Here is a 19,771-nt window from a genome sequence, read left to right as displayed (position 1 = left end):
TGTTTTTTTGCTTTGTTTTTTGTTTAATAATCGGCATCAGCCAATAAAAAGCAGCAAATAACCTCATAGGGATGTAAACATTGTAAATCATTTACATTGGGTCACCAACCATTTTCAAACTGACACTACTTCTTGATTCCTGATTAATGTGAAGTTTGATGCACACTTCTGAAATAACACATTTGATCAAATTGTCTTTAATTATTAGTTATTTAAAAAAAGAAAAAGAAAAAAAGAGTGATATTCCTCTGTGTAAATGCACTGATATTCACGGCGACGTCACATAAAATGAAAATATTTCCCAAACTGTCTTCTATGTAGCACCACTAGTCTAAACACGACATTCTGATTAATATCGCATTTGTGGAACATGAATAAAGCAGCAAAATCCACCTGTTTCATCCATCTTAGGAGGCGGCCATTTTGCAACTAGCTGTCAACCTGAAATGACATCACAGCTGCTTAGGGCTAAGGTAACCACCGATCACAGCTCACCTGGTTTCTGAGTTTGACCATGTGACATTCACAAGCTGAGCAGAGGTGGCAAATCCAAGTGTAGAAAGTAAAAACCCAGCCACAGTTTGGCTTTAGCCCCAGGTGCTAACTAACTAGCTCCCTAGCTAGATCCCCGGGTGCTTGCTTACCTGCTGGGGAGCTAGCTAGCTAACACGCGGGGCTAAAGCCAAACTGTGGCAGGGTTTCGACTTTCTGGACCTGGATTTGCCATCTCTGAAGCTGAGCCATGATTGGCTGAAGTGGCAAAATGGCTGCCCCCTGAATTGGATAAAAAAAGCTGGATTTTTGCGACGTAATTAATATTCTGCAAACGCACTATTAATCAGAATGCCGTGTTTAGACTAGTGGAGGCGCATACAACATATTATTTTGCTAAGAAAATTTGGGGGTTGACTTCCCTTTTAACATTTTTCCTTCTACAACATTCCTAAGAAGTCTTATCATTGGTGCGCTATTTTTAGAACAGGCCCACAGGCTGGTCATGCAGTCTACCTGGTGAACCCTGATGAAGTTTATACCAATAAAAAATATCCCTCATAATATTATCAATTCAAACAGTAATAATAAATCTGACTTGCCATGTGATCACTAACAGCACAGTACAGTGTGTCCATCTTCTTCGAAATTCCTTGTTCAGACGGAGAGGTTGCTGACTCTGCTTTTGGAACGATACAGTCAAAATAAGCAAATGAACTTGGACTCCTTTATGAGAGCGTTTTCCAATCTCACCTTTATGTCCTCCCACAAATCATTTCACCAGAGTCGCGTTATAGTCCGACTCTGTTAAAGTAACCTCTGGTGGCATCCGCTCTATGGACTCAGTGGAGCTTTGCGACTGGCAGCAATGAGAGCACGCACGCTCCGACGCGTGGGGCCTGTCAACACTGGAGTGCATCATGGGTAAATAGATGTCATCCATGTTTGGAAGCACAAATACTTTCTAGAAGGAGAAAGACAATGAGGCTAAGAAGAATGTAAAGCATGCATTAAGGCAGGTTGTACTTCTTTACCTGGAACTCATCCTGTAGTTTCTTTTCAATCCATTCGGTCACATGACACAACGTCACCTCCCTCTCACCAAGTTTGGGCCGGACACGCAGATCCAGCTTGGGTGGCACGCAGAAGCTATACCTGCATCGGATTAATTAACATTCAGCGCACATGAATAACTCGTGAGTAATAACCCAAGTGAAACTGTGTTCTGGCACTCAAACATTCACTACGTTCCGAGTTTGACATCACGTGGTTGTCATTACCATATCCTGTCAGTTGGGGGCGGTGGGATGTTGACAACAAGGGACCCTGACAGCTCTTGAACCTCCACTGTGAGTAGGAGGGGCGTGTTTGACATTTCTTCAAACTTTTTCTTGATGAACTCATTCTCAGTCGCCTTCTGGAAATATTTGGATTTAGCGATTTTGTCCACAAATCTCAAAATCTTCCTGCCAGTCTTTCCGCCCCCTGTCCTGTAAGACACGATTACAGAGAGGGTGGAAAATATTAGTGTGGCCAAATTTAGCAGTTGGATGCCCTGCTTGAAAAAAAAGGAGAGTCTAACATTAAGTAACTGACACATAGAATAATAAAAAAAAACATTCTGTTGAATTGGAGTTGGACAATATTTATTAGGTGTGTCCAAATGAGTGTGATAATTTTGAGTTAACACCCTGTACTGGAGGAATTCCAGTCGCAGCGCAGTAGACACGTCCACGTCCAAATTTTTGCAGTAATAAATTGAATAATTAATGCATATATTTGTGGAGACTGGGCTCAAGTCGTATTTTACAATTTTAACTTCATGTTAAAGATTAGCTAGCTCTTAATATGAAAAGAAAAATGCACTGAACTGTCACCAATGTCTTACAAATGGAATTATGCCATCTAGTGTTAGATAAATGACATAAACACAAATCAATATCACCCTCTTTTACAGTACAGCAGATCTTTTTAATTTTAACTCAATTTTACAAATTATTATGAAATTACTATATCAATGACTAAAATATGCAGCCATATTTCTATTACTTGACTTGACTAGTTTAACATTTGCTTCCACTTTTATGTTAACAAGAGTATGAAAACTTTTATTTATAAAATATTTTATTGAACATTTAGAACAGATACAAAATTTGTGATTAATCATGAGTTAACTATAGAAGTCATGCGATTAACTAATCTGCTCCCAAAAATGTATAAACACATTCTATTTTAAATCTTTTAAGTGTCCCGACAATGTATTTATACGTTATTTATGGGGTTTTTTTTATGCTAAAGCATACAAAAGAACGGTTGAAGAAATGGTAGTTACAAAAATGGCCAGCAGGTGGCAGCAGAGCAAAAGAGATCAACCAGGGCCATGTTTAAAAAAAAACCTCACATTTCTAAATAGATTTGTGAATGATGAAACTTAGCTATATTCTAATGCTAATAGAAATATATATATTTTCCTGATGAAAGAAGAAACTTTAATCTTTCTTTTGGTAGGTTCCATGTTTTTATAGCAATAGAACACAATATTCTGTGGACTTTGCAAAATCAGTCAAAATCCAGTAAAACAGCCAGGGGTGACGGGGATTGCTTCCGTGAAAACGGCTAGGAGTCAATGAGTTAATTGCGATTAAAATTTGTAATCATCTGACAGCCCTAATATTATTTATATTTACCCATCCGCTGCCGATGATGGGCCCTTTTCCCAAATGGGGCCCTGAGGCTCAGCCAGGAGAAGCTCGTCGTCATCAGATGAACCAGCACTGGAGGACTCCTCATCACTGTCTGCCAGCACACTTAAAATGGGTCTGCAGCTAAAACAGCAATAAAAAAAAAACAACATTAAAAAAAAAGGCACTAAAGTGGAGACTAAATAAAACCTGAGTGGTTGATACTTGTTTGACAGGAGTGCTTACAAGCACAAGTGGAAGTGTCTCGTCGACAGGGAGAGACTTAACCGGCTTGGTGACTGCGGAGGATGTCGAACTCCGGCTGGACTTTTAATCCACAAGTGAGTTTGTGTGACAGTGCGCTTGTGCTAATCAGTGCAGTGTACGGCTGAGGGGTGAGATGCGGAGGTGTGTGTGAGTGCGTATGTGATTTCTCACGTACTGAATGTTTGACAGAAGCCGATGCAAGTATTAGCACCAACATAAAAAAAAAGTACAATTTATGTATATTTTTATAATATTTTTTAGAGTGGCTTTGTTTGTTTTTATTAATTTAAAAAAAAGGACAATTTCTATATATTTTTTTATAATATTTTTTTAGAGTGGGTTTGTTTGCTTTTATTAGTTTTTTTTCTTAGAAAATGCTTTATTATGGTTTAGTATGTATTAGTTTTAGTTAGGGACATTCAATACCACTTTTTTCCCCCGGTAAATACCAGTGCAAGTACTCAACTCTGGACTCTCTAACAGTAGTATTTTTAATACATAAAATTTTCCCCCAAAACGATGTCAGACAATTTTAAAGAAAGACCTATTCATCCCAAGCATTTTTCTTAAAAAATGCATACAATTAATGGCAATTTTCTATTCTTTATTTATTCGTAATTTCTAGTTCCTGATTGTAAAATGGCCACAAGAGGTTGCGATTACCGATACCTTGAAAGAAGGCAGAGTATTGGTCTGATATGATACCTGGTATCGGGACTCGCTCATCCCTATAGTTTTAGTAGCCTATTAATTTTATTTGTATTTATTTTTAAGTATTGTGTAATAAAGTAAACTGCATTTTCTTTTTTCTGTACTTAACATTTTCGCCAAAATTAAAGGTTGTTCATTATAAGATGTATTTTTGGTTAGTTGTAATTTTTTTTAATGCAATGTCATTTTTCTATTATTTCATGAACATATTTTTCAATGTTAGTTTTAGTTGCTTCATTAGTTGTCGTTCACTATAATGACTTGGAGGCACGCACTCACACATATACGTTCACACCCCCACACACAGAGAACCGTTTGTCCTTCAAATGTCGTTACTAACTGCGTATTTCCAGTTTGAGTCAACCAGTCGGTGTCGTGGCCGCCGTCTTTGCCCAGCTTGGCCAGGTTGATTTTGGTCTGAAGGGTCATCTGCAGGGTGCCGTTGTAGGCCAGCTGCAGCTCCAGCCACAGGCCTGAAAATGCGAAGCGCAGTGGGGTCAGCGCAGTGGGGTCAGCGCCAGAGCACCCTGAGTAAGACAAATCCCCCTCAAAACCTAATCTGGGCGCACATTCACAGTGGGCAGACTAAACAGCTTTCATTGTGATTATCGGGTCTTGAACATTACACACTACAAGGAATTACGCTGTGGGTGCGACACATTTAGAAAATGGGACAGGCTGAGTTTATATGATTGTGACTGTGTAACATGAGAAATCTGGAAGACAAACACTCTCAACGTTTCCTCAATTTTGTTTTTTATAAACGTGCACACAAATCCAAATGATTCAAATGTTAGCGGCTCATCTTACAATGTAAGGTTATTAAAGGATAATGTTACATGAGCTCTAGTTATGCTCTCATTCCACCGCACTCTAGAAAGAGTAGGGTAAAAAATAGACTACTTGGGTCAATGTGACCCAACTTTGAGTAAAAAAATGGGTCTTTTAGTATGAAATAATTCAGAAATATGGGTCAGTTCCTTTTCACTTGGATCAAAAAATTGGGTCATTTTGTATAAAACAACCCAGAAAGTTGGGTTAAATTGACTCATAAAGTGGATCGGTCCATTTTTTTTTCCATAATTGAGTTACTTTTGACCTAACTGTTTTTAGAGCGTAATCATATGGTGCGACTGCTTGATGCACGTGCGTCACATGTGTATGTATGCGCTGCCGTTTAGGTCAAAATTAAATTGATCTCTAACACACAATTTAAAAAAAAGGCAAAGCAAAAAAATGTCAAGATGAACATAAAACCTCACACCAACTAAAAACCTTTCACACATACCCAAAAACCTCTTTTGGGCACATACTGAAAATCTCTCTAAAAAAAATTACACACACACACACAAAAAAGACATTAACCAACCAAAACTGTCTCTCTCTCACACACACACACACACACACCAAGTAACTCCAAACAACAAAAGTCTCACATTTCTCAAGCAATTTATTACACACCCAAAAAATTGCTCACCACCCAAAAAAACTAAACAAAAAACTACTCTCTTACACTCACATAAAATCTCAGACAAAAATTCTCTCATTACACGAGAAAACACTTACACACAACCCTAAACCTTTCACTTTCACCAAAAAAACTCTCACAACAAAAAACTCACATGACCTCTAATCCCCCCCCGCCAAAAAAAAAAAACCTCACACTCATTCCACAAAAAAAATGTTTTATCTAGGACCAAAAAATAAATAAAATCTCTCATTCACCACAAAAAAATCACCAAAATCCTCTTACACCTCTCTCACATACAAAAAACTCACCCCTCCAAAATATCTCTCACAATCACAAAAAAAAACATTTCAGACAAAAATAAATAAATCTCTCATTCAAGTCCTCTCTTGGGCCCACACCAAAACTTCTCTGAAACAACAAAAAGACTCACCCTCACCCTCAACCCCCCCCCCCCCCCCCCAAAAAAAAAAATCTGTGACAAAAATGATCTCATTTCACACCAGATCTTTATTGGGCACAGATCGAAAACCTCTCAACTAACAAAAATACTCACACCAAACAAACAAACAAACCTCTCACTCAAAACCAAACCAAAAAAACAACAACAAAACTCACCAAAAAACCTCTCACACAAAATAAAAACAGACAAAAAACAGTCTCGCACGGAAAAAATAATATTACTTTCATTTTCTCTGTGTGACTATTTTCGTTTTAGTAAGAGGGTTTTTGGCTCTGCGTGAGAGGTTTGTGGCATAGGAGAGAGTTTTTTTGATGTGTGTGTTTTTGGTCAGTGAGTAGAGATTTTTGATGACTGTGAGACTGGGTAGTTGCTTGCGTTTGACAGTTTCTTTCTGTGTGTGTGTGAGAGGTAAGATGCTATTAATGTCCACATCAAATGTTTGTGCACGAATGTATGTGTGTCTTATTTTGCAGCGTTGATGCTCACCTCTATGGTTAACCTCTGGTCGGGAGGTAGATATGATTTTTGGGATAGAGCAACCCATATCCAGCTCAGTCAGGGTCAATTCATTCATAAAGTAAGGCAACTGTAAAATGAGATGACGTAAACATCACTTATGAAGGAAATGGAAATGAGTCTTTGCATGGCACATAATGGAAAATTTTACATCTATTAATAGAATACTAAAGGAAGGCAGAAAGACACTAATTACTCTGATTTTGCTGAGCTTCTTCTGGATCTTAAGGGAAACCATGTCAGCCCAGTGCTTCTCTCTCAGGAAGTCCCAAAAGATTCGACCAATCAGAGCGTTCACCCATAGAGCCAAACTCCTCCCAGAGTAATCCACCAGATCGCAGGTACACTGTGGAAGTGACAACTTCGTTACGGATGACAAACCTACAACTGAAGTCTCTCTTGACTCTTAGCAAGCGCGTTAAAGGACCAGCCCCAGCGCTCCGCTTCAGCTTCAGCATGACTTACGTTTCCTTTGAGTTTGGGGCTCGTCTCTGCGCTGCCAACTCCAGGGCTGGAGAGCGGGAGCGAGTCTTCCGTAGCCAGAAGACGAGACATGTAGCCGGAGTAGTCAAGCAGTGAAAGGCCCCTGGTGGTTGTGCTGCTGGAGGAGGTCTGAGTGAGAAGGACTGCAGGCGTGGAGGGGGCGTCGTCTTCACTGCTGCCCACTCTGCTGCCTGGGATATCGCTGTGGCCGCTGATAGCCTGCGACAGTACTGGGTCACCTGCAGGGAAATGGACATTTTATGGAGTTAGCAAAAATAATGGTTGTGGCATGTGTAGTGAAGTGGAGGTGTTTAGGCCTCACGCCATGTATGCACTGATTTTTTTTTCTATAAAAAAACAGACCAACATGATTAAGCACTGAGTGACTCATTTGTAAGTCAGTCTTTATACTTCTAAAAGGCCCTTCATAAATTAAAAAAAACATGGAAGTAAATGAGTAATATTATTTAGGCCATTGACCATCATATCGTCATAGAAACTAAGGGAATGGGAAGGCATCTTGGGGCCTACGCTTAACTGGTTCAACTCTATAGTACCAAATAGATCATGTTTTGTGGTTGTCTGTCTTGGTTACTTGCAATGTTCCACAAGGGTCAATCTTAGAGCTCATGCTTTTTGCGCTCTTATATTCTTCCTGTTAGACACCAGCAAATTTAAAAGTGGAAGTCAACCTTAAACATTTCTTGACAATACGTTATATGTGAACTCACTAGTCTAAACGTGACGTTCTGATTGATATTATATATGAAGCAAAATCCAGCCGTTTTAATCCGTCTCAGGAGGCGGCCATTTTGCCGCTTGCTGTCGACTGAAGATGACATCACAGTTGCTCAGGGTGACCAATCAGAACTCACCTGTTTTCTGAAGCTGAGCTGTGATTGGTTGTTACTTGAGACCTGAGCAACATTGATGTCATCTTCATTCGACAGCAAATGGCAAAATGGCCGCCCCCTGAGATGGATAAAAACGGCTGGATTTGGCTGCTTAACTCATATTCCACTAACACAATAAACAGAATAACATATTTAGACTGGTGGGGCTGCATAGAACATATTATTGTCAAAAAAAATTGGGGGGTTGACTTCCCTTTTAATTGTTTCAAATTTATAGTATCAATTAGATCATGTTTTGTGGTTGTCTGTCTTTCTTACTTGCGGTGTTCCACAAGGGTCAATCTTTGGGCTCATGCTTTTTGCGCTCTTATATGCTTCCTGTTAGACATCAGCATATTTTAAGGTATCTCATAGCACTTTTATGATGATGACCTTTAGATTCATTTTACGTTCATTCTGATTTTAGGATTTATTTTTTTATTTTATCTAGGTGTCATATTCGGTCAGGCCATCATTTTCAATTACTATTTAAAACTAACCCGTTCCTGGTATTCCCATCTGAAGAAAAAAAAAAAAATTTCATTCTGAAATGGAAATGCAAGTCTCTTTCATCAGTCTGAACAAAGCGTTATTAGACCGTTTCCAATTAGTTCAGAATGCTACCGCTCAGCTTTTGCCTAGGTCAGAGAGGTTCAGCCACATTATTCCCATTCTGTCGTCCTTGTAGTGGTTCACTTTTCATTTTAGGATTCAGTAAACATTTTTAAAGCCCTCAATGGTCAGGTTCTCCTTACTTGTTGTAATGAGGGACAATCTATCGTATTATTAGAGCACTACCGAGTGTCTTTTACCTAATTTCCCTCACACAAAATTAAAAACTAATTATGATGCAATTCTGTATAGTATATGCAAACTGAAGTATTTCCTTACTAGCAATTGAGACACTGACCAAAGTAACACAAACACGACCGTTGTTTCCCGGTGTTTGTGTATGAGATCTGTATGTTCTCACAAATAGGATTGGCTTTTGACATGCAAAGAATTGGAGCATGTAATCCATAATCCACACATATATACTCTTGGCATAGATGCCTTATCTAGAGGCCTTGTCGTGACTGATGCATCATCATTATGATTCTCCTACCCGAACGAGGCACACATCTGGCAGGTCTTGGCTTGTCCCGGTCCTTTCCCCGCTCGGCATCCGTGGATGCCAGCAGGAAATGACGAAACCACTCCTCCTTTTCTCTCCCCGTGCGTCCAAAGAGGTAAAGAGTTGTTTCAGAAGAATGTTGACGTGAACTAGCGGGTGCAGTTGTTGGCTGCCCCTCCACTTCCTGACTGTCCTCCGACCTTTGTCCAGCCTCCTCCTGGGAGTTTACGCCACCGGTCAGCTGGATGCAGATTGGATATTTGGGGTTCCATATTCGCTTGCGAGCCAACACAGATGGCAGCAAGAATACCTTTGGGGGACACAAATTCACATTTAGATTTGAATCAATGACTTGCCATGAGAATTTAGCAGTTACTGTAAACATTCCTCAAAAGATAATGATTAGTCTAGATTATTTTTATACGCTCTTGAACATGTTTGTTCAAGGAATTCTGAAGGTCATGGTAGCACAAATGTATCCAAAAACAGTTAGCTAGTCTTTCTCCTAGCCAACCACTTTGGCCCAAAATGAATGATGATACACCCCCAACATCTGTTGGATTATCATTCCCGAATGTATCCTTCAGCATTCCATCTGTGGTTTTGAATGAAATGTCTGTTGAATTAATAAAAATTGAAAAAAAAAAAACTGCAATAGACGGTTGTGTTCCCCTCAGGATTCATAAAAAAGAAACATTTACTCCTACTTTGCTCTGTTCCAGCTGGTAGGTGCGGGTCTTTATGAAAGTGGACTCGTTGATTCTTTCGTCGTACGTGGCCCGGCGGCTGATGTTGGATTGGGAGGTGTCGAGTCGGAGACAAGATCCCTCCAGAGTGGCAAACACGGAGTGAGTCTGCGCTGAATGATACGTTTCTGGGTCGTAATCGTGAGTCTCATTCATCCAACCCTAGAAAATACACAGATGATGTACAGTTAAAGACATTTTCACAATACTTTGGTCAGGGCAAATGAATAACCCATTTAATTGTGACATAAATTGGAGTCACTACAAACACTCTAAAAACAGTTGGATTGGTCCACTACTTGAGTCAATTTCTGGGTTGTTTTGCACAAAACCCCCCAAATTGACTTTGCATAAACCAATACAAAAAATAGTCAGTTTGTTATAAACAACACCAAACATTTTTGAAAGTTGGGCCAAATTGACCCAAGTAGTGGATCTGTCGATTTTTATTTATCTTTTAACCAAAATTGGGTTATTTTTTTAAGTGTATCATTTATTGGGGGGTTGTTCTACAGAAAACAACCAACATTTTTTTGTTTGTTTTATTGTGGGATTTTTAATTGCTGACCCAAAAAGTTGTGTTGTGCCCTTTTTGGCCTAATTTGTTAATCAGTGGTTGTTGTTTTACTCAGCTGTCTTTAGAGTTTAGTAGATACATAAGTGAATTAAATAACTCACAAAACAAATCCCAACAAATTAGGTTATTTTCTGTGTTATCAATTTAACCCAAAAGTTGAGTCAAACTGAATAACCCAAAAAGTTGTGTTGGGCCCTTTTTGATCCAATTAGTTTGTCAGGTTTTGTTTTAATCAGCTGTTTTTAGAGTTTAGTAGGTACCGAAGTGAGTTAAATAAGCCACAGAACACACCCCAACAAATTAGGTTATTTTGTGGGTTATTAATTTAACCCAAAAAGTTGAGTCAAACTGAATAACCCAAAAAAGTTGTGTTGGGACCTTTTCACCTAATTTGTTTGTTTGTTTTCTGACCCAACTGAGTGTTGGTACAGAAGTAAATGAAATAACCCACAAAACAAACCCACAATAAAATGTGTCTTGTGAGTTATTCATCTAACCCAAAAAGTTGGGTCAAACAAAAAAATAGGGTCAAAATGGGCCCAACGCAACTTTTTTTTTTTTAAGTTATTCATTTAACAGAACAAGTTGGATCAAAACGAATAACCCAAAAAGTTGTGTTGGGCCCATTTTGACCCATTGTTTTTAATTAATTAATACATTTATCTATTTTGACAGAATTGTTTTTAGAGCGTAGGTGCACAAGTAAATGAAATAACTTACAAAACAAACAAACCAGGTTGTTTTGTAGGTTATTCATTTAACCCAACATGTTGGGTTGAAATGAAAAAAAAACAAAAGACCAAAATGTTTTAAGAGTAAAAGGTACACAAATAATAAATGAAATAACCCACAAAACCACCCAACGATTAAAATTGGGTTGCTTTTGACCCAATTGGAATGAATAACCCACAAAACGACTCAATGTTTGAGGTTGTTTTGTTGCTAACTAAATCTAAACTGTTACTAATCCCCTTCATGCAAAGCACTTTCAGACCCCCCCCCTGCTTTCTGCGCAGACAAATTGCAGCTTCTTCCTTCCTTGCCAGAATGTGCTGCAAACTGGAGATGACATTATCTGGGTTCTTGCCCCGGTACGTCCTCTCCAGTCACTGTACGAGTGCAGTAATTACTACTAAAAGTCCAGAGAGTTCTGCTCTTAATTGCCTTCTGGCCATTCTGTATAGCGAGACTTTTTTATTCATCTGTGAAAGAACATGAACAGTGGCAGAGGAACATCCTTTCACTTGACAGTGCGGTTTTAGAAGTGGGTGAGTGAAAGTTCATTATGATGAGTGTTGTGATTATAACTGTCACGTTTAAATGCCAGCAGCACAAGTAGTTTAAACCTTTGTGATGGGGAAATTGCAGCTGGGACAGGTTGAACTACTTGTATAAAAATAAACTTTTGAGAATTAAATCACGGTTGGTACTGTATGATCTTGATCTTGACGTGCCCAATGGAGTGCTTCATTAACTGTTTTCACATTTTAATACTGACGTATTTAAAACTTGTGTGACATCACTGTTAACGAGAATTTGTGTTTGTTTGGAAATGTGACTTTTTTGGTGGTTTGCAATTGAAAACCATTTTCGTCATTCTTGATCTTTGGGGTCAAAGATAAAGAATTATAGTAGACTTCACACACCCCATTTTTGTCTTGCTGAAATTAGCAAGAGTATAGTATGGATTTTGTTACCATGACACTTACAGATGGAGTTAAGGAGGCCTGCCAGGTTCAGCCCTGAATCAAAGGCATCATTGATTGTATTTTCACTCGTGGAGGCAGTACTTCACCATGCTATTGATTTACACATTGTTGACAGTGACATTAAGCAACGAAGCCCAGCACGTGGCACTTATCAGAAGCTAAAAAATACTGGATACAGAGTTGCCTTCCTTTCTTTTTTTTTATACATTCTAAAAACAATTGGGTCAAAAGTAACCCAATTATGGATAATTTACTTTATGGATTACTTTGACCTAACTTTCTGGGTTGTTATATAAAATGACCCAATTTTTTGACCTAAGTCAAAGATCTGACTAATTTTTATGAGTTGTTTTAAAGACCCAGTTCTTGACTCAAAGTTGGGTCAAATAGATCCAAGTAGAGGATCGGTCCATTTTTTACCCATAGTTGGGTTAGCTAGTGTAGGGGCATTGTTTCGAAATTTGATCAAACCAGAAACTGTGTTCAACTTGAGAAGTTCCACTGACTCAATTTACCTTGAGGATGTCAGGCTCCGTAGCGCAACCTTTTGGAATCCCGTCTCCCAGAAGTGGTCTGCTTGGAGAAACTGAACTGAAGGACCTGGAAGAGCCCATTCTAATCAGCAAGAGTCCAAGCAAGAAACCCATTGCCAACCCAAGAGCCAGGCCAGAGAAGTACGGATTTAGAGGTAGGGTCAAATAACCGTAGGATAGCATTGCTACACAGAATAAACTCATGCATGGTGGAGGATTGGTTGCGTGTAGTCGAGACGTCCTATAAGATGCAACCTGTGCTGGTTCCCTGGAAAAAACCTGCATCGTGTCTCCATCTCGATAAAATTCTCGCTCTTCATCGCTAAAATGTTTACAGTGATGCACGGGACAGGTGCTGCTAGGGCTTCTCACCGGATATCTAACTGAAGGCCAGTCAAAAACGGAAGATTCCGAGACCCCCGTATCCGTGCTAGCCTCCCGTCCCAAGCCTCTGGAAACAACCTGGGTGGTCTTACACCCGTGTTTGGGACTGCCCGTGCTATCTTCTCTCCGAATCTTGTTGAACATACTGCTCAGCGGCTCATGGACCGCCTCCGAGAGTTTCCTCTTGGTGTCCTCCAGCTCCATCTTAAAGAAACCGCCTTTAAGACCCTCCCCGCTTGGAGAGAGCGTGCTGGGAGATGGCGGCGCCGTCCGAGAGTCGCCGCCGCTTCGGTTCTTGGACTGTGTAAGCTGCTTCAACAGGTGGAGGTTGAGGCGCGAGTCGGATTTGGACTGCGACACTTCCGGTTCCGAACGGGACAGCTCGGTGGAGATGGACTTCACAAGGTTGAGAAGGGGTTTTGGTCTGAGGGTGGAGCCTTCTCTCAGCTCCAGCTCTGTGGAAAGCGACTTTACCAGACTGGCCAATGGCCGATGAGTGGGCGAGGATAGGCCCGGGGAGAGGAATGTTGGGCTCGTGGCGGAGCAATTACCTAACGAACCGGGGGATGAGGGTGAAAGTGGGACGTGGAACGCTTGGGACTGCGATCCTCGGTTATCATCACTGGAGATCTGCTTCGGGCCCGAATGAGACGCCGATGGATCGTACTCGTCATGATCCAGCGAGAAGATGAGCTCGCTCTCATCCAGGCTGCTCCACTCTCCCTCCGTTCCCGTCAGCTGGATAACAATCCCTCGAGGGAGATGTCGTTTTGTCCCGAGTGTGTTTGGGACAACATCTGGGCTGTGGGCGTCCGGGAAGGCTCTGCCACCTCCTCTTGCATCCTTCTCGCATCCTTGCATCCAATTGTTTCCACTCTCTGCCATTTCGTGGCTACATCACAGAGTCAAGGCACCGAAGAGTCGCTGCAAGAGAGTAATCATAGAATATAGTCAGTGGAATTAATAAGCCTCTGCGGCAAAACAAATTAGTGCTGTCGCTATTGAATAGTTTTAGAATTGATTAATCTATCGATTATTCAATCGATTAATCATTTAAATTTGCATTAAAGTGTATTTGCAAAAGCATTTTTTTTCCTCCTGATTACTGTTCATTTACCAGTGATTAGTGTTTATTTTGTATTCATATAGTGATTAGGGGTGTCAGTTTTTTTAAAATCATAATTAACTCATTCACTCCCAGCCATTTTCACTTAAGCAATCCCCTTCGCTCTTGGCTGTTTTACTGCATTTTGACTGATTTTGCAAGGCTTACAGAATATTGTGTTCTATTGCTATAAAAACACGGAACCTACCAAAAGAAAGGTTAGAGTCTCTTCTTTCATCAGGAAAAAAAGTATATTTCTATCTGTTTCCCTTTTGCAGTTTAAGTTTCATCATTATTCACAAATCTGCATAGAGTTGTGGGTAAATGAGCTTTTTTCAACATGGTCCTGGTTGATCTCTTATACTCTGCTGCCAACTGCTGGCTGTTCTTTTAATAACTACCATTTCCTCAACCGTTCTTTGCAGTTGACAATTTTCTATTAAAAAAATGGCTCCAAACGATTCCTAGATTATTCAAATAGTTGCCAATGAATGCGATAATCGATTATTTGTCGATTAATCGCCAAATTTTGACATCTCTCAAACAAATAAAACCAGACAAGGAATAATATACTTCTGCCTCATTTGTACGAAAAACTGCTCGCATCCTGCCAATTAGGAATTAGTGTGTTAACGTCACATGCTCTAGAGTGTGAATTTGTGTGCGCTTGAATCTGGTGAGTGAATCGGTGCCAAGTCAGCGCCTCTCCCAAAGCTGTTGCTCTACATCTGAGTGCGTTTGGGAGACAGGCAAAAATAGACCAGACAGGCTCTCAAGCCAAAAATGTTGAATAAATAAGAGCTTGGATATATCTTTTGGGGTTTGATTGGATGTGAAACTTGCGCATGCATCCTGTATGTGAGTTCAAAAGACGCATACATTAGTTGGACAAAGACACCAGAAACAGACTTTCTACAAAATTTTGTGTCTTCCTGCTATCAAATTTCTTGAAAACCACCTTCTTTGAAGAAGAAAAAAATGTCACTGACATGATGATCTGGCTCTCAATCTTTGTTACAGCTCATTCTAAAGGTGTGTAATGGGCTAGATTCGGAGGTGACAAATCCAGGTCCAGAAAGTAAAAAAACTGCCACAGTTTGGCTTTAGCCCCAGATGCTAGCTAACAGGCTCATTTACCTGCTAGGTAGATAGATAGATAGATAGATAAATAGCTGGCACCAGGGGCTAAAACCAAACTCCCTGGCTAGCTCCCATGATGCTCGTTTATCTGCTAAGGAGATAGTTAACTAGCTAGCACCAGGAGCTAAAACCAAACTCCCTGCCACAGTTTGGCTTTAGACCCAAGTGCTAGCTAGCTAGCTCCCTACCTAGCTCCCGCGATGCTAGTTTACCTGCTAGGGAGATAGCTTGCTTGCTAGCACCAGTGGCTAAAGCCAAATTGTGGCAGGGTTTTTACTTTCTGGACCTGGATTTGCCACCTCTGGTTAGATTTGTCCTTCCACGCTAAAATGATCCAATCATGTCTTTATGGAATTTGTTTTGCATCTAGGCTGTGATTTAAAGAAAAGAAGAAGGCCATTCTCCAAACTGTTCCTATAAATCTTGTCTTAAAGGGGAAGTCAACCCCACCACCAAAAAAAAATATTCAACAATTACAATAATATGTTCTATGTAGCTCCACTAGTCTAAATACAGTATTCTGGTTAATATTGTGTTAGTGAAAAATTAGTTCAGCAGCAAAATCCAGTAGTTTTTATCAATATCAGAAGGCGGCCATTTTGCCACTTCTTGTCAAATGAAAATGACATCACAGTTGCTCAGGTCTCAGGTAACAACCAATCAGAGCTCAGCTTCAGAAAACAGTTGAGCTGTGATTGGTCATTGCCTGAGCCTTGAGCAACTGTGATGTCATCTTCAGTCGACAGCAAGTGGCAAAATGGCCGCCCCCTGAGACGGATAAAAATGGCTGGATTTTTCTTCATAACTCTTATTCTACAAATGTAATGTCATATTTAGACTAGTGAGGTCACATTTAACATATTATTTTCAAGAAATGTATAAGGTTGACTTCCCCTTTAAAGGAGTAGTTTAAACAATACACAGAGGACTGATTTTAATTTTATGTAAAAAATAAAATAAAAAAAAAGACACAATATACCAGTGATTAAGAATCAAGCTCTTTGTTACGTAACCAAGAGGGGAAAGGTGCAAGCTGCGAAGAACACGCAAGAACGAAATCAATCATCGTCATTCAACCAAGAGTTCTAATCAGTAATGACAAATAGGCCAAGCTTAGACTTTTATTTTCATAGCCTTGCTCTTTATGGGAGTTAAAACCTTCTTGGGACCGATCAGATTTATGTAACAATATTACAGGTCTGTGTGGCACAATCTCAACCAATTCCACAGCAGATGGTGGATTGTGACTAATCTGCTCGCGCCCAAAATGCACGGCGGAGAGATAAAACCTCGGAGAGTCACACATGCAGACGTTAGACCTCCGTCATAGATTTTCACACGGGATGGGTGAGTTGAGACGGGGGTGGGGGTGAACCAGAAGTCAGTGTTCACATTTCCTGTGACGAAGGCTCTATGAAAGGCAAGCCTATCTCACCTTTCATGGATTCCAGAGTTTTATTCATTATAACATGCCTCAACATTCACGGTGTAAGGGTAGAGTTCGCCAGTGGGCGAGCTGGCGAACTCAGCAGCAGGGTTAGGTTTCACTAGGTACGCTGGCGTGACGACCAGGACCTTTCCCTGCTGGGCCTGGGGTTTTGGGGTACCTGTGGTGGGTGGCGGGACGCTGTGGGCCAGTGGGGCGCCGTGGGGGCCTGCCGTGCCCTGAGGGCCGTGTTGGGGGTGCTCCGGGCTCCTGGGTTTGCTCTCTGGCCGGTGGCCCCCATGAGCTGTGACCTGGTGCTGCCGCAGCCTGGGGGGCCCCGCGGGGCTGTGCTCGCCTGTCTGGCCGAGGTCAACGGCTCCCCTCTTTGGTGTAGGTTCTCATGCATGCCAAACCCACCACATCAGTTTTATTGACATTTGTTGGCTCGTTTGCACCAGGTGGGCATTAGTGGTAGTGCTATTAAGTGGTTTCGATCCTAATTGACTGACAGAACATTTTGTGTTAGCCTTGGCTGCTCTGAGTCCCACACTGCTCCACTTTCGTATGGTGTTCCACAGGGTTCAATTCCGGTGCCTTTGCAGTTTTCATTTTATCTGCTGCGCCTGAGTTCTACGTGGTCAGATTGTCCTAGCTATTATTAGAGCATGCCTCAATTTGGTAATTATTGAGTCAAAGTTAGCATACAAATGAACTTGATACAAAAAAAAGTCACTGCAAATTATCCTGACAGTGGATTCTATTTAGCATTTGGCCCAAAGCTGAAACCACATCATTGCCTCACTCATATGCAATGACCATTTGAGTCAGTAAGGTAAAGTTTAGGTTAACCTTATCAGACGTTAACAGTTACAATCTCAGATTAACATTAATTCAGGGTTTAGCTGTGAAATCGGACAAATCACGCTGACATGGTTTATAGATAAACCAACATTTGGCAGTGTGGTTTTCTAAACTAAGCTCATCTCTGCGACCCAAAGTCACATTCTTAGGTTTGCACAGGGCAATACAGTGGAGGTCACAAAATGATTTGATGATGGAAATATAAGCGAGGAGGGTCAGTTTAATTTGTTGGGCAATGGTAATCAGCTACAAACAAATACAATATAGACAGTTTTTTGAATTGAAACATTTTGGTGACAACTTTAAAACTTGATCCGATCCTCCAGTTTAGCATCGTCACCGTGTACTCGACCAAAAACTCTCATGACATAAATTGCCGCAAATGATAATAATATGAAAAAAATGAATAAATCCTAATACACCGTCGACCATTCGGTTTTACAATCTGGATTATATTGCACTTGTTTGCTGTGCTGAGAGATGATCTGCAAAACAAACACCGGATGGAACATGCATGGAGTTTACTCACCCGTCTGTTCACGTGATAAACGGGATGGTCCCAACGGTCTTCAGATAAGTCCATCTTCAATTTGTGTGTGCAAGGACTGCACAGTAAGGAGGAGTCGGAGTGAACGCACTCTCCTCCACCATCTCTCTCTCTCAGTCTCTTTCTCATGCACTCACACACACCTCCCCTTTAAGCCAACTGCCTGTATCCAGATGTGTCATGCGTTGCTGAGAATCACAGCTCACCAACTGATTATGAAAAGCGTGGCCGCTCGGCATGATAATCCAGCTTTAGAGTAGGGCAGCCCCAACAGACGCACTCAGAAAAACTCACCCATCTGATGCGCATGTATTGGATGCTCTATCGGTCTTCATTAGTCCGTCCACTTGCAGTGCCCTTTTCTCGGGTTCCGCCCTTCATCTTGGCCTACATAAAGAAAAGACCCGTTAAGCCCTAGAAATGACAGAATGAGGAACAGGGTCGAGTGGTGAGCAGGGGGAAAAACCATGCATCATTGATTGGAGATGTTCCAAGATGGATGAAGGACACAACCAATCCATGGTCAGATTGGATATCTCGATCTGGATCTAGCTCATCCATCCCGAATACATTACCGAAATGCTAACCGAAGATAAACCCCGTAGGGCTTTCAATGACTTGAGTCAACTAGTGGAGTCCTAGTTTCAAGGCAAACATGGTGAAGCAGCATTTAGCTGTTATGCTGCATGCAATTTTTTTCCCCCACATATTTATATTATTTTTACTTTTATTTAAATGAATGAATGAGCTTAATAAAAAAAAAATAATATTAAAATATTTACAAAACGTCTGAGTCGAAATGTTTAAATTGTTAGAAAAAGAGATGTGAAAGGAAGTTGAAAAAGGTTTTTAAAAATACCTAAAAGGTGATCATAAATATCCAAAAGGGGAAACAAAGGAAAAGTGGGAAAATTAGATTAAATGTCCATGAAATTGCAAAACAAAAATGTCAGAGAACTGAATGTTAACAGACAAAATATAAAATGTCCCAAAACAAAAGAAGAAATCCCGAAAATTACCATAAAATGTACAAAAAAATGCCTCAAAAAGGTCAGAATTTTTTTAAAGCAGAAAAGAGAATGATTAACAAAAATGATTAGTATGAAGCGTCCAAAAACAAAAGAAATCCCACAAATTACTATAAATTGCAAAAAAACCAAAAAAAAGTTAAAAAAAAAATGATTTAGGAAAAGGCAGTGGAAACTAAGTAAACATAAAATATCCAAAAACAAAAGAAGAAATCCCGAAAAGAAAAATAATAAATAAAATAAAAAATAATAAAAATTAAAAAAGGCCACAAAATTGCCAAAAATTGATAGCAAAAAAGATAGAAAAATGTCAAAAAGTAGGCATGAAATTGTCCAAAAAAAGGATGAAGAGAGGCAGAAAATGACCGTAATGTATCCATAAAATTGCTAAAAAATATCAGAAATTTGACACAAACACAGAAAAGTCTGAAAATACATGAAAAACAAAGTATGAAAATTTTACCCAAAAAATAAACAAACAAAACAAAATGTAGAAGGAAATGAATGATAAAGTATTGGATACTTTAAATGTTTCTGTTATGGTGCAGCTGTAATTAACTCTTGGACCCTCAGTACATTAGACTAACAGACTGTTTTGTTCATCACAATGTTCAAATGTTCAAGATT

General features: G+C 40.1%; 1 protein-coding gene across 3 annotated transcripts; it reads right to left on the bottom strand.

Moving 5' to 3' along the window:
* Positions 1–18,369, bottom strand: tex2l (testis expressed 2, like). Of its 3 annotated transcripts, none has more exons than XM_077551607.1 (13): positions 18,099–18,369; positions 12,636–13,961; positions 9,796–9,996; positions 9,080–9,398; positions 7,064–7,320; positions 6,795–6,944; positions 6,569–6,668; positions 4,492–4,678; positions 3,180–3,317; positions 1,773–1,982; positions 1,527–1,647; positions 1,246–1,456; positions 1–1,174 (listed from the first exon to the last, which is right to left on the bottom strand). In XM_077551607.1, exons 2-12 carry the CDS (start codon positions 13,920–13,922, stop codon positions 1,265–1,267), a joined length of 3,162 nt encoding a protein of 1,053 aa, XP_077407733.1. In that variant the 5' UTR covers positions 13,923–13,961; positions 18,099–18,369; the 3' UTR covers positions 1–1,174; positions 1,246–1,264. The 3 variants fall into 3 exon arrangements, with proteins under 3 accessions (XP_077407733.1, XP_077407735.1, XP_077407736.1); XM_077551609.1 differs by having other exon boundaries at positions 1–1,171; XM_077551610.1 differs by having other exon boundaries at positions 4,492–4,624; positions 18,099–18,368.
* Between the last annotated feature and the right edge of the window lie 1,402 nt (positions 18,370–19,771).

The sequence above is a fragment of the Vanacampus margaritifer genome, chromosome 18 (assembly GCF_051991255.1).
Source record: "Vanacampus margaritifer isolate UIUO_Vmar chromosome 18, RoL_Vmar_1.0, whole genome shotgun sequence".
In the NCBI taxonomy this organism is placed as follows: Eukaryota; Metazoa; Chordata; class Actinopteri; order Syngnathiformes; family Syngnathidae; genus Vanacampus; species Vanacampus margaritifer.
The sequence above is the reverse complement of the archived record's forward strand: the minus strand, read 5'-3'. Positions and strand labels throughout refer to the sequence as shown.